Source organism: Manduca sexta, chromosome 23 (genome assembly GCF_014839805.1).
Source record: "Manduca sexta isolate Smith_Timp_Sample1 chromosome 23, JHU_Msex_v1.0, whole genome shotgun sequence".
NCBI lineage: Eukaryota > Metazoa > Arthropoda > Insecta > Lepidoptera > Sphingidae > Manduca > Manduca sexta.
Window position 1 is genome coordinate 8,595,652 of NC_051137.1, and position 14,710 is coordinate 8,610,361.

General features: G+C 31.6%; 3 protein-coding genes across 3 annotated transcripts; 2 read left to right on the forward strand and 1 right to left on the reverse strand.

The window, feature by feature from the left end:
• The first annotated feature begins 3,540 nt into the window (after positions 1 to 3,540).
• On the forward strand, positions 3,541 to 4,619 carry LOC115445993. Its single transcript, XM_030172526.2, has 3 exons — positions 3,541 to 3,769; positions 3,931 to 4,034; positions 4,117 to 4,619. Exons 1-3 carry the CDS (start codon positions 3,688 to 3,690, stop codon positions 4,312 to 4,314), a joined length of 384 nt encoding a protein of 127 aa, XP_030028386.1. The 5' UTR covers positions 3,541 to 3,687; the 3' UTR covers positions 4,315 to 4,619.
• LOC115445992 (ankyrin repeat domain-containing protein 39) lies at positions 4,395 to 7,956 on the forward strand. The gene is made up of 3 exons (XM_030172525.2): positions 4,395 to 4,834; positions 5,187 to 5,408; positions 5,823 to 7,956. The coding sequence occupies exons 1-3, from the start codon at positions 4,726 to 4,728 to the stop codon at positions 6,011 to 6,013; spliced, it is 522 nt and encodes a 173-aa protein (XP_030028385.1). The 5' UTR covers positions 4,395 to 4,725; the 3' UTR covers positions 6,014 to 7,956.
• Positions 7,957 to 8,477: 521 nt separating this feature from the next.
• LOC115445991 (ankyrin repeat, PH and SEC7 domain containing protein secG) lies at positions 8,478 to 14,358 on the reverse strand. Its single transcript, XM_030172524.2, has 9 exons — positions 13,970 to 14,358; positions 13,373 to 13,874; positions 12,744 to 12,901; positions 12,286 to 12,461; positions 11,537 to 11,687; positions 11,294 to 11,418; positions 11,088 to 11,217; positions 10,726 to 10,909; positions 8,478 to 10,289 (listed from the first exon to the last, which is right to left on the reverse strand). Exons 1-9 carry the CDS (start codon positions 14,049 to 14,051, stop codon positions 9,929 to 9,931), a joined length of 1,869 nt encoding a protein of 622 aa, XP_030028384.1. The 5' UTR covers positions 14,052 to 14,358; the 3' UTR covers positions 8,478 to 9,928.
• Positions 14,359 to 14,710: the final 352 nt, after the last annotated feature.

The following is a 14,710-nucleotide window of genomic DNA, read 5'->3' on the forward strand; positions in this document are numbered from 1 at the left end:
CGGGCAAAGTGATATTTGGGTTTTTCTGCTCAGTATCAGCCCGGAGTCTGGAATTTGTGCCCGATATGGCGATAGGCTCGCCCCCTATCACATCATGGGACGGAACACACTTGGCGAAAAGTGGGTGCCATGGTTGCGCCTCTGCATACCCCTTCGGGGATAAAAAGCGTGATGTTGTTGTGTGTAATAAAAATAATGTAGAATTTGCTGTAATTTTTTTATATGTATTATAATTTTTGAATAGGTACTAGATAGCTTGTAAAAATAAGGTAAGCGTGCGATTTGCTCGGGGGAGCGCGTTAAACATTCATTCCTTTGTGCTGCTACGGTTTCGTAGTAGGTTACGACTGCAGCTACGCAGCATAGTACCATGTTACCATAAAAAATAATAAAGTGTTAAGTACTAAACCTGATTTTACCTGAAATTATTATTTAATCTATACACCAAGTATAGATTAAATAATAATTATTAAATGAGCATGTCATAATCGTTTTATTTTTTATAAAATTTTGCATACTTGCTGTGTTCTTAGGAACATAGATTTCATTAATAAATTTATAACGCCTACACATGCAATCCATGTGTGTGTATCACCAACATAACCTTGAATCTTAACGGTATTCACCACTACCCCCCCCCCCCCCCGTTCCCCCTTTGTATCTTTTTGTCTGTCCCAGTGATTTCACCCGCGTGGTTACTTTTATTGTTTACCAAGTTCCCACCTATACTTAAATTTCTTAAGACTTTTGTGAACACCCATAAAAAATACTGCATATACGTAAAAAACCGTTCATTATTTCCATTTGTACTATCATAATAATACATAGGTTCGTGAAAGCGCGTTCACAAACCACGAATTCATAAATACGTACTATAGTTCACATATTCAAAGCTTCTTTCGCGAGACTCCCACTTGAATAGGGAACACTTTAATACACAGAACCGCGTTTTATGGACTAAAATACTTGTTTTTTTTGCCTAGATATTTTTATCCTCGTGGCAATTGTATTTAAGTATGTGATTGACAACTTAAGTATTACAATTTAGGACTCTAAAACTTAAATAACTATTTATGTCAAAAACACAGACATTAAAATAGTTATTATAGAGATCGTATAAATATTATAAGGGGACACTAACAATTTGGTTTTTTATCTTGCTTTAAAATAAAAATATCCTAAGCCATTACTATTCCGTCATATCCATATGTCTAATCATCTTTAATTTGCCAGCCATAATATTTTTTTGTAATTAGAAATTATGGAAGTACTCATCTAGCCTAGTTTAGATATTGTCTTCAATTTGCCTTTGTTTTTTTTTATTATTGGAATAAACGACGTGTCGTGTTTGGCGCTCTTATGATGGTAAGTGAGGCGCCTTAGAGGATAGCGACCGGACAACCACCCGGGGCCTCGCGCTGTGCCTCGGAGGACCATTTTCTTACGATCTTACCGACGAAAATGTTAAAACCGGAATTATTTTTGCTCCGCCCGGGACATCGCATCATTTTTTGTTTTTGTTTTCGCCTGGCGCTTCACGTCCGTTCAGGCTTATCAACTCAGTGATACAACCACCCCATAACAATATTTTTGTATTTTGTATTACAATTTTGTATTTCTTGTGCGCACCCCAGTTTTCCCCTAAATAATTGAGTTCCAGTACTACATGTTTTGATCGATAAACCTTTCTAGGTCAATAAAGCATCCATGCCTCACTGAAGATAAGAAGATACTCCTCTAAAAATAGATTTCATATCCCTAATTTAAAAAAGTGTATCAAAATAATAAAATTCATATTATGTATATAATATCATGGATTCGACCATTAAAATTGCCTCAAATTCCATCAATTCCATTTCCATCATTTCCGTTAAAATTGCATTTTTTTATCTTTATTCCTTTCCTTATTAAAACTTGAAAACTTCATGATTTTTTATGTATTCAATCTACTAGCTTTATACTCTACTCTACAGATTTATTAATTCGACCCAGAAGTTCCCGAGATTACCCTGTCTAAAGAAGTAAATAAATATCGATGCCCGTGTAGATACAAAAGTAGTGAGAGCAGTTTTTAAGTAAGAGCTTAATATACCTACCGGCATACTTGTCAGCTTGCACGGTATTTCTCTTGCTTATCTTACTGCAAACGCATGCTAAGTATATCAGCATCGAATAAGGCAACCGTTTAAAGATTTCTGTATTATAAAGGAGTACCCGAGTAGACAAGCGTATAATCAACTTATTTTTATCGTCATTTATGTAAAATTAAAACTCGCGGTTTTATAAAACGTATAAGTACTTACTCGGCTCGTCGTCGGCAACATACGACAGACTTATTTGTAACTACTATTGTTCATGTTATTATGGTGTGAAATACAAGACCGCAAATGTAAGTGCAGTCTCGATAACGGAACGTTTAATTTGTAATTTCGGTAAACCAAAAGAAAGCATTCATCACGATATATTCATTTAATAAAATTATTACGTCAGGAGAAGGTAGATTATCATAATTTGTAAGAATGCCTGTGTCAATATGAGGGACTCTTGAAATTAGTTACTAGACCTAACTAGTAACTCTAACACCTATTATGTATAAGGAAAGACGGTGCATGTTTGAGAAATACTATTATAGCGATAATTTTGTCTCACCCAACGTCTTTCTACCGACTTTAATTGATATTGAAGTTGGCAACACCGGTCGCGACTCACTTGCTTAGCAATTCCCTACGGATTCCAAAGCGTCACAATATGTATATATTTATTGGATGAAGTTACGCTACTCTTCTACAAATTTGAGTTCTAATTGTCCTGTTAACAGACTGTGTAGAAATTATAACTTATTGCATAAATCTAGTAACATTGACATATTTTTCCAAAGTAAAATGAAATTTCGGAATGCCATTTTAGAATTCCAATCACAATCCTTACCTTCATTTTTATTGTTAATATTTTACATTCAATTTACATGTATCTAATATTTTAATCAGCTCTCTGTTTCAACATAGTCTAATTAGGATTGTAAATTTTACCTTTTCTTTCGTTATCTTCAAAATTATAATTTAATGTAAAATTTAAGTGTGTGCTTAATTTCACGCACTATATTCATTGTTTATTTTGTTTTGTATTATTTTGTCAAGTTGTTTGTGTTTCAATGCATGCCGTGTACGCCTAGTATTGTATCGACATTTAGCTTTAGATTACCATTAACGTTGTTATTGTAATGAAGTATGTGTTAATGTACGTAACGTTGGCGTTACTAAATAAATAAATAAAGTTTAAATACAAAACAAAATCTTTTCAGGAACAAAGATGAGGTCTATTTTTTACTTGCGAGAACGCCAACAACACTAAAATATTACCTCAATTCTATCACGTGTATTTATTATAATGAGAATAAAAAATCGAAACTAAAATCCAAATATAATCGGATTCAAGAAGCCAAAAAATTTCAAATTTCAGTTACAACTTCTGCAACTTCCCATGTTTTAATAATTTTGGGGAAACTTCTATAGAAGTTCACTATTGCTTTTTGAGAGTTGGCAACTATATAAATGAGTTCATAATTCATTTTTATTTTTTGCATTTGCATTCATGTTGTTTTGGTGCGAGTAAATAGGTAATTGATTTTATTTTGTTCTTATCACTGAAGTAAATATTTAAGTATACGAGCATCAGCATCTGTAATCAATGCCATACATTCTGATCAGAGGTAATCTGGCATCATACGGACACAAAAACCCCTGGCGAGTGTTGGTGTCCGGTTTGAAAGGTTTGACAACAAATTACGCGCAAAGTAAAATGAGAAATTGGAAGATAAGATAAAGTTAAACTATCCGATCTTATGCGTTTTCCTATTCTCATTTTATTGTCAATGCTATAAAATTGTCGCTGTTGCACCTCAATATTAATTGGTTGTTTATATTTATGTAGCGGGTGATATAGAACAGCTCAAACGATTTGCCTGTGGTGGATACTGTGACGACTCCACGATTGTGTATTTGCAACACCCTTGCGTAATCCTGAGTGCTCTCGAAGTAAGTTATCAACATAATACGGCAATTTTCTGATAGTATAAAAATGGTGAGTCATATAGTGCTAATTGATTTAACATTGCAGGTATTGGGTTACAAAGTGGTTGCTTCTAGTTCAACAGCGGTTAAACAAGATTATAATGAATATATGTGGACTATGAGAAAAGAGTTCTCAGAGCCGGAACCTTCAATTATTGTGGAACAAGATAATATAACAAACTTTAGTAAGGAGGCTATGCATTTGGGTAATTATCAACATTCGGGCAAAGACGACGAAGTTTAAAAACAATATCATTTGCATTTGAAATCTATTTGTTCAACTTTTTATATATTTGGTATAATGGACTTAAAAGGAAGTCAAAATTTACAAACAAGCAATTTAGCTAACCTGCCACTATCTGAAGAGGGTGTTGTATACATAGCTATCAAGGGATCTTTGCATGCTAATGATTGTTCAGTATTTGGACTGGGTGATGAAGAAGTGAGAGCTCTTTCCAAAAAGTTTCCAGGAACTGGTGTTGTAGTTAATGGAGTTGCCATTAAAGCCAATGTACTAGTAGCTATGAATTCTTTAGCTCAACTTGGCTACAAGATCATTTCGAGCACTGGAGAAACTGAAATAACTTGGACCTTGCAACGGGATATTTAAAAATATTACTAACTACATTATAATCTTTGTCTAATCTTGTCAAAAATGGACCACAATAATTGTGATCACTCTAATTGTACAAATGCTACTGCAACTTCTTCAGTATGCCAAACTTTATCAGAAATGGATTGGGAAAGAGGCATGTGGTATGCAGGTAAATATGAAAGTTATTTATAGTTATTGCTTAATAATTACTACTTTTTTTATTATTGCCCACAACTTTTGATAGCCCTTAAATTGGTAAATATTAAATTCATCCTAGAAATATTTATACCTGTATCCCTCATCATATTTATCTCTTAAACCTGTATTTGTAATTAGCATTAAATTGTTTTCCATTATTATTATTTTTTTAAAAAAAAATAGAACATAGTAAGTAAATTAAAAATATTAATTAAATCAAAACTGTTCAACAAAAGAAAACAGCATGCTTTGTCAGACTGTCAATTAAACTTACTTGAAATTATGTATTTAGATTGTAATGTGATAAGCAATATTGTTTTCAGCATTCAATGGCGATAAGGATAGAGTTCACTTACTTATTGATAAGAGTATGAAAGTGAAAGAAGCTGTAAATGCACCAGATAATTCTGGCTATACCGCACTTCACTATGCTGCACGCAACGGACATGTTGATATTTGTAAAACACTTTTGAGTAATGGGGCACTTATTGATAGTCAAACAAGGACAGGCAAAGCTACCCCCTTACATAAAGCTGCTGCTGCAGGTAAGGTATTAACACCTGGAACTCCATGTAATATTAATTCATTCCAAAACGCATATTTCATGTATGAAAATTCTAGTTTCATACTACTAATTATATTTTTTGTATTTTGTTTGATTACCTGATAAATAAAATGGATTACATATTAAATAATATATTAATTTGGTTATTGTTATCATTACTAATTTAGTTATTGTCACTGATTATTATTAAAATGAAGATTAAAAAATATGGTAATTATAATAACTCGTAAATGTCTTGTGTATTTCTTTTGTGGTTTAATGTAATTTAATCACTTATTATGATGTGACTAAAGATGGTATGTGTCGTTTTTGGAGTCTCAGTGGATTTTTATTGAAATCACGAAAATCACTAGGAATAAACTCACAGCTCCAATGATAATCTTACTTATTATAGGTAAAGTGGAAGCAGTAAAGTTTCTAATTCAGTCTGGAGCAAATATTCGTTTGCAAGACATTGATGGTGAAACAGCTCTTCACAAGGCAGTGGCAAACAAGAATTTTAACTTGGTGGATATTTTGCTGCAAGCTTGCCCAGAATTAAAGATGATTAAGGACAATAAAGGCCGTTCTGGAATTGGAAATTAATTTATAAAGGCTTTTGTAATAATATTTGTACACATTTCAAAGATATATGAATAATATTTGTATCACAAATTTTCACTACACATTTAATTCAAAATACTGATAAGATAAACATGAATTTAGATATGTATATCTTAGTAGGGTGTGTCGTGATTTACAACAAATAACTTGAGCATTTCATAAACATGTTCTGCAATCAATCATCTGATGAAGCGCGACTAGATATATTGACGTGATAAATAAATAAAGACTAAATTCCTCCATTGCATGATTGAATATACTATTAAGAAAAGGTTCAGGAAATTGAAAAAAAACTTACTATTTTATAAAGTAGTGTTAAAAAAAATATATTTTTGGGTTACAATTTGGGTTCAATTAGTAATAAAAATTACACAAGTTTTGTTATTTGTTATTATATGCATTAATATGTAGATATTTTATATTTATGATATTCACCCTTTTCGAAATTGCATATTCAATTATTTAATCTAGATAGTTTCGGAACGCATATTTATGCCGTTTGAGTAGTTGCGAAACATATCCAGTCCATGCCAGAGACATAATTATTCACTTTTTTACACGAGGCACTGTATCTGAAACAATTAGCACGCTTGTAGTATACTTTGGATATTGAACGCAAAATTATTATCATATCAATACACGCAAAATGCATGTGGTATTGTCGCTTTTAGTATTGTGTTTAAATTATGAACAAAACTTACAATAGTAGCATGTACAATGAACAGGGAAGGAAAAACTAATGATAATGTACCTTCATTTCAATAATGCTATACTTTGGACCAGACAAATACATCAAATACAAAATGATTTCTCTATTGATAAGTGTTTACAAATTGTATTTTATTATTCGTTTTTCCTTGTTTGTAAAATTTTACTATACTTTCGTACTTTTGTATAGTTTTTTCCCAAGTGAAAGATCCTTAATATTTTCTACAAAAATAATTTGTAATAACATTAAGTATACTACCTTTGATTGCCCCCATAGGTAGAGCACTTAACATTTAATATATTTCATGTATATTATTCCTTAAGTATGAATTATAATATTTTTTTATTTCTTTTTTTGTTTACTCAATGACCAATAAGGATTTACTTTTTGTTTGATTTATATACCTATATTTAATTTAATTAGTTTCTAACTTTGTATAGGTATTATTCAACTAATACATTATATTTATATACATAGACTTAGAAATTCGAAAAAATTATTGCTGTTGCATTCTTATTTATTAATATATTCTATATTTATGTTAAACAATTTTGTTATTTTTTTTATCTAAGTCAAATGAAAGAACACCATTATCGTTCGATTTAATCTACGAAATATCAAGTACGCATCTGTCCTAGTTCCTTAACTTCGTAACTTCATATATTGGTGTATTTGTTGTACCTTACTTATAGAAATAAGAAAGTCTTGTATGCAATTGTATTGTAGTACCCAATCTCTTAAATTGCATTTCGAATACTATATTTGAAAAAGTAATGTTTGTCTGACAACATAAAGAAAAAGTTTTATTTTCACCGAACTAAAATGTGCTGCATTTATAGATTTAAAATTTGTGTGTATGGTAGAAAACGTTTTAATCTTGCTACAAGTTTGTGAAAATTAATAGGTAGGTACTTCATATTTGATGTTAACAGGTATATTTGCTAATTATATTATTGTTTTTAAGGGAATAAATGTTAAAAATGGGTACCATAAATTTTTATCGGATGTGTGTAAACACTCCTTTCAGTATTTTTTTGTTAAAAGCTATTTATTGTAAGTTGATTTAAATTTTAAATTGCTGGATGCATATTTATTTATGCAGGTCTGTGTTACATAGCTGTACCAAAAAATTATTCCATAAACTTTGAAAAAACTAAAACATTTTTTCTTTGTAATAAGATATGTTTAATGAAATAAAATTAGTTTTAATACATTAGTTTTGAAATGTATTTATTGCCGTACATTTTAAATAATATACAACTTTAATAAATGGAAAAACAAGTATTCAGAACCTCCTCCTTTTTTGGAAGTTGCAAAACAAAAGTGAAGGGTAGTGAAGTCAGCAATGTGCGTTATCATTATAATTAACACCACGGATAATATTTTAAAACTTAATACCTTCAGTAATTTTATTAGTTTTAAAAATGTATCAAAATACCTGTGCGTACTCACTATATATACAATATACATAATTGAAATGTACCATCGGGCATAAAAAATTAAGTTAAAATGTTCGTGTTCGGAATTCACTCAAGCAAAACAGATAGCTATCTGTGTACTAAAATTCTTATTTTATTGCCCCAACAAAAAACTAAAATTTATTTGTATTATATTTTTTTTTATCTTTTATAGAAGGAATTGGATTCCATCCCTTCACATATATGCTATATAAGCAAGAGTACTTTCATAATGTTAACCCTATGGTTATAATTACGTGTGATTAACGTTTGATAAGGGGAATATTATTTATATACTTACTTCATTACTATTTTTGAATCTAAAATAGCTCATTGAACATTCTGTAGAAATTATTACAATATTATGTAAGAAAGATCTGTTTTCAGTAGTGGTTTTTAAGCATTGAAATGCTTTTATTGCCTTCCACTTTGTGAGCACTTTTATACTACGTATGTACGGTCAGCCCCATAAGTAGCTGAAGAAATTCAAAACTTCAAATTGCCTACACCCGTAAAAACTATTATTTGTGTGTGTACAGTAATATAAATACGTTATATTTAATTTTTGGGAGGGGATAATAAATGTTTGGAAAAACACAAAAGTGTATAGACGATTTAAAGTTTGAATTTGTTCAACAACATGTGGCTGACCGTGAATGTAAAGTAAGTAGATTTTGAAACCCAAAACTAAAACTTGTAGTTTTAAAATCCTTAGGATAGATAAGTAATTTTCACGGTCTATTGCAATAAACTTTCCATAACCGTTATCATCGGATCTACTGTGAAATTAAATCGGCCGTAGGACGTACCTACCTAATTGTATTTATATTTAGAACAAATTGGCAATGATGCAGAGCCATCCAAAACTAATATCAAAGAAGAGGTAGGTATCATAGAAAACATGACTGAAAATATTACTTACCTTCCTTACCCGTATTATGTATTTATTACCTTCTGTCTGACCTGTCCAAATGCTTAAACAATTAGAAATTAGAGTCATTAATAAAACTGTTACATTTAAATATTTATGTATTTCTTGTTCTGAAAACAATACAAGTGTTTCAAGAATTTATTCTTTATACATAATATAGGTACATATAGTAATAATATGAGAACATTAAAAATAATCTGAAAATCATCATCGACTCATTGTACTTTAAAATTTGTTCACCCTGTAAATTGTAGCCATAAATTCCAACAATTTTAACTTAAAATAAAAATCATATCATTTTATAGTAATTAGCTTTTATATTTCTCCTTTTTATCTAAGATTACCTTTCTGGTTAGACAGAATATTATTACCTAACTATACATAATGTCTTATAGCAGTAGGTACTGAATAAATACAAATTGCACATGCATAAATCAAACATTAAACGATCTTGTAGATTTAATATATTGTTATTGAAAACAATTGGTTCTATAGTAAGTAGATATTGTTTTATAAACTAATAACCTTAAACATCCACTAAGACGTTTTTATATGGAACCATTAGTATCACATATAATGTATAATCGAAAATCAACAAATAATTTTATGTGTCACTTACATATTATATACCTTTGTACTACATATTATACTATGACTACCAAGTAATAAAAAGTAGATGGTTATAATTGTGTTTTATTGATAGTATAAATATTCGTTATTTGTGGATATTCTTAATAAATGGATGGCTATATTACTTTTTATTATATTGCAATTATTATAAGCACAATTTACTATTATGTTTACTGACCTTCATCTTCCATCATTAGAAATTTTTTTAAACTCTTTGGCAGAGGTAGGGAAAATATATAACAAAACAAAGTCTTATTTTTACTTAGATTTCTAATTTTAATTCTACACAGATCTGAAAGCGTTAAGGGTTGTTTGCAAGCGTAATATAACCAATTTGCAGTGGTTCCTGGTTTGGGAACAGTTGCAATTACATCTGGTACAGAAACATAATGTCCAGCCTTAAGTAGCATGCGAGCAAGAGTGTGTGAACGTCTCCTACTTGCAATGGACAAATTGTCCAAGCCACAGGAGTGCAAATCACAGGTGTTTACGTCGGCGCCATATCTTATCAGTAGAACGGCAGCATGGTCTCTGAAAAATATCATGACTATTTTTCATAGCATGCCGAGGTACACATAAATATTAGATACTTCAAATACAGATTTTTTTTTTTATCTACGTGCACGGCAATTTGACGCCCTGCACCTGATAGTAAGTGGAGTGGCGTCTAATAGAATGTCGACTGTCGAGAGATGATTATCTCTCGGCAGTCGACATAATTATGCTGGCCCGATGGAATACACAGGCTGATCCCGGAACGCGATACTTACGTGTACGTTTATGGTTGGTTTTAATACCCCGGTTATCGCTATCCGGGCGAATTTAAAATATATCCTACCACCAGCAAAAATACTGATTTCATAATTAACAATTGTTTTAGGACCGTTTTCAATAAACGATACCCATCCTAATCTTCGATTCAATCCAATCAATCATATCATATCATCAAATCAATTATAATTCTTACTTCTGCAACAGCAATGCTCTGTTTAAAGCTGTATCTCCCGTAAGTGCGGTTGCATTCATGTCGATCTTATATTCTAGTAGGCATTTGAGCAATTCCTCAAACTCGAGTGGACAATCAACACTTTCCACCGCCAAGTGGAGTGCACTGGCGCCTGTAATACTGTTACAGGAATTCACATTTGCACCTGTAAAATGAAACCATAATGCTTGATTGATATTGACATACTTGATATAATAAAGTATAAATAACTATAAAAATACTTATAGCCACATTGTATAAGTTGGTAAAGAATAAAGTTTTCATTCTAGAACATTCTGCCTTTTTCAAACTTAAATGGCATTACTTTTATTTTAATAAATTACCTTTTTGGAGTAAAAGTTTAGCCACTGCTGGCTGTGACAAACGAGCTGCCAGCAATAATGGAGTATCTCCATTATCATTATGTAAGTTTATTCCTCCACCAAAATTAGTAAGCATTTTAACAATCTCTTCCTAAAAACAGTCATTTACGTATAGTGCAAAACATATTAAACAAAACCTATTTATATATTAAAATATCTTTACCCACCTGTCTCTGTATTATTGCATTATGCAACAATCTGTGTGAGTGCGTAATTCTTGCACCTGAAGTCAATAATATTTCTACAACCGTGTCAAATCTTTGCCAAACTGCTTCACACAATGGTGTGTAACCTAGAATAAAAACAATTGATAGTCCAAATTAGAAACAATTTTTTAGTTTTGTTTTATATTAATGAAAATATTACAAAAATTATTTAAAGGGTGAAATTAAATATTTTTTCTTTCTTACCATGAATTTCTTCCCCATTTACATTGGCTCCATTAGATATAAGGTACTTTACAACATCCAAATGACCCCTCCCGGCTGCCAAATATAATGCGGTTTTTTCGTTTGTGTCCCTTGCTTCTAAATAGGCACCATTGTTGACTAGAATTCTTACCTAACAATGGAAACATTTCCATCACATAAATTTATAACAAAGGACATCACTACTGTTTAGTTAGCTTCCTGATTTGCAGTTCTATCATTGCTTATTAATATAGTTTCTTACATTTGATTGTGTACATTTTTTAATATGTAACAAAAAATATACGAAAACGAAATTTGTCAACAAAATTCAAACATGAAAAATGAAGGAGCTATTTGAATTTGAAATATTGCAAGCAAAATTGTGGGGTAGTGTTATCGCGTTATTTCTTTCTTACGCACACACAGTTACGACCAGTGGACCTTGGTAACGTCACAATTTGTCATGACTGCTATTTAACAGTTACACCTTCCACCAAATTTCAAAGCTTTATTGTACAGATTTTGAAATATTTTTTTTTGTGGCATGAATGATTGATAACTGTATTTTATTAAAAATAGTCAATCCTACTATAATCCACGAAAAAAAGAAAACTGAATTCATCCACTACTATTAATCCCAGTTAAAATTATATGTAGGAATTTAATTAATACATGTTCATCATCATCACCATCAACTACATAAAGTCCACTGCATAATACATGGTATACAATGAAAATGATGTACTAACTATTTCTAAGAAACCTCTTGATGCTGCAAAATGCAGTGGTGTCATCTTTTCATGTGTTTTATAATTGACATGACTTCCAGCCGAGAGTAGTGTCCGGACTACATCAACATGATTTTTGACAACCGCCACATGAAGAGGTGTCAGCCCATCCCCAGCGGTTACATCTAATTTGCAACCTGAAACAAAGTACTTACAGTAAAATTTCGAGCACCATGGTGTAGACAAAATCTTCAACTAAGCACAACATTTAAATACAGCGTTGTACATTGCACAGATATTAAAAATGAATTTATATTCTGGTGGAACCTTGTACTTGTTACATTCTTGGCCATGCCTGATTTTAAGGAATGTAACAAGTTACACCTATAAGATCATTAACAAAATTTGATGTCCAATGCAATAATAGCGATAAAAAAAATCATAACGAGATATTTTATATAAAATACTATTTTATTTACCGGCTTCAATTAATAACTTCACTACAGATAGATGTCCTTGTTCTGCAGCATAATGCAGTGCAGTCCTCATAAAGGCATCTTGTTGGTCAATGCCATTGCTCACTACTGAAGCTGATGCTATAGCTGCCCCTGTACATTCCAATATAGCAGCATACCACCTGTAATTTATAAAATAAAATCATCCAGCATATATTACCTGAAGCAAGGAAGTTTTTTACAAGTTACCTTGTATATTCACAACTCTAATCATCCAGGAGATTAGTCATAAAACATAAAATAAAAAGAATATTTCACTATTAGATTGAATCTACATTGTTAACAGGTAAAGCAGTGGCAGCCTCACAAGGTGGCAAGTGGTTTGCTGTACCTTGGCGGATTTGTTTTTATTGTAATAACAAAATTGTTAATATCTGGTATTTTACGATCATGCCTATGGAACTATTAAAAATAGTTTTTTTTTGTTTTGCCTGGCGCCTAATTGTAATTCAATTTGACATTCACCCAAACCTTGTGTTGATTAACACACCAGTTGAAAGTATTGTCATGAGACCAATTCAGCAATAAAATGACACCAATAAAAATTTATTAATAATCACTTTTCATGCCATAATTAATAAAATAAAACATACTTGTACATTGAAGACCAAGTCTCATCTTCACTGGTTGTTGCTGCAACAGTTCCAATATCCTCATCCCACTCCAAATCTGCTTGGGGTGAGGGTGTGAGTGATGGTGGGCTTAGTGGTGCTCTCAAACCAGAAAATCTACTTTCATCACTACTAGACCCATCACTATGAATGAACACAAAGTACCCTTGGTTTTTATCAGGCTTCACACCCTCTTCCACAATACCAATTGCTTCGTATTGTCCCACGCAATAGTCTTTGAACTTCTTATCGCTAACATTTTTAAATTTCACAGCACTTTCACCATTTGAGCTCTCCTGTTTAATTTTGCGCTTATGACATTTAACTACACGCTTTCTTGGGTTGACTGGGTATGGTGTTTTATTCTGGTTTTTTGTTGAATTACTAGCAGCAATGAGTAATTTTAATATCGCAATATTTCCCAAGTATGCAACTTCTCCTAAACAAGTTTTGCCATGACTAACAGTCTTGTTAGGATTAGCACCTAAAAAAAAATATATATATTAACACATCAGAAGTTATTGTTAACATTTGAAACACATCTATAAACAGAAAACAACCGTTTATATAATTATATACCTTGAGACAAAAGTTGCGAAATAGAACTGTGGTCATTCATAGTTATTGCTTGAAAAAGAGTTTCTTCTAAAGATTTTTCCATCTTTTAATTGGCCTGTTATGCAAAGAGTAATTTAAACTAGCTGCAGTTAAATTATCACCCCGAATCAATAATCACCAATCAGGCAAATGGAATATACCGCAGATACAGTTATTAGAGATACATTTTGTATCTGGTACTGATAAAGTTACGTGGCTGAAATAACTACATGTTATGTTATCATAGGAAACATGCTGGAGCTCTTTTATGTAGATTTAATAAAAAAAAATTGGAAAATATTATTTCCCAATTTTCATATTTGTTTGACATTTAACACAACGAAAGCTGACAACTGACAGCGACTCGGCCAAAGAGATTTTTTTTTTTTGGTTTGATTTACTCCTTAAGGAGAAGGCAAAGGCTCTTAGCCATACAGCCTAGTCTGTCTTCTTTTATACTTCTTCTTTATTACAGTTTAAAGGCCGGAGCCATATCTGTAATATTCTTGAATTATAAGACGAAAGTCATGTTTGCAACGTTCCCAATTATAAGGCTGAAGCCATGTCTGAAATATTCTCAATTATAGGGCCGAAGCCATATCTGATATAGTCACAATTCTTAGGCCGAGGCCATGTCTGAAATAGTCTCAATTATAAGGCCGAAGCCATGTCTGCAATATTCTCAATTATAAGGCCGAAGCCATGTCTGAAATAGTCTCAATT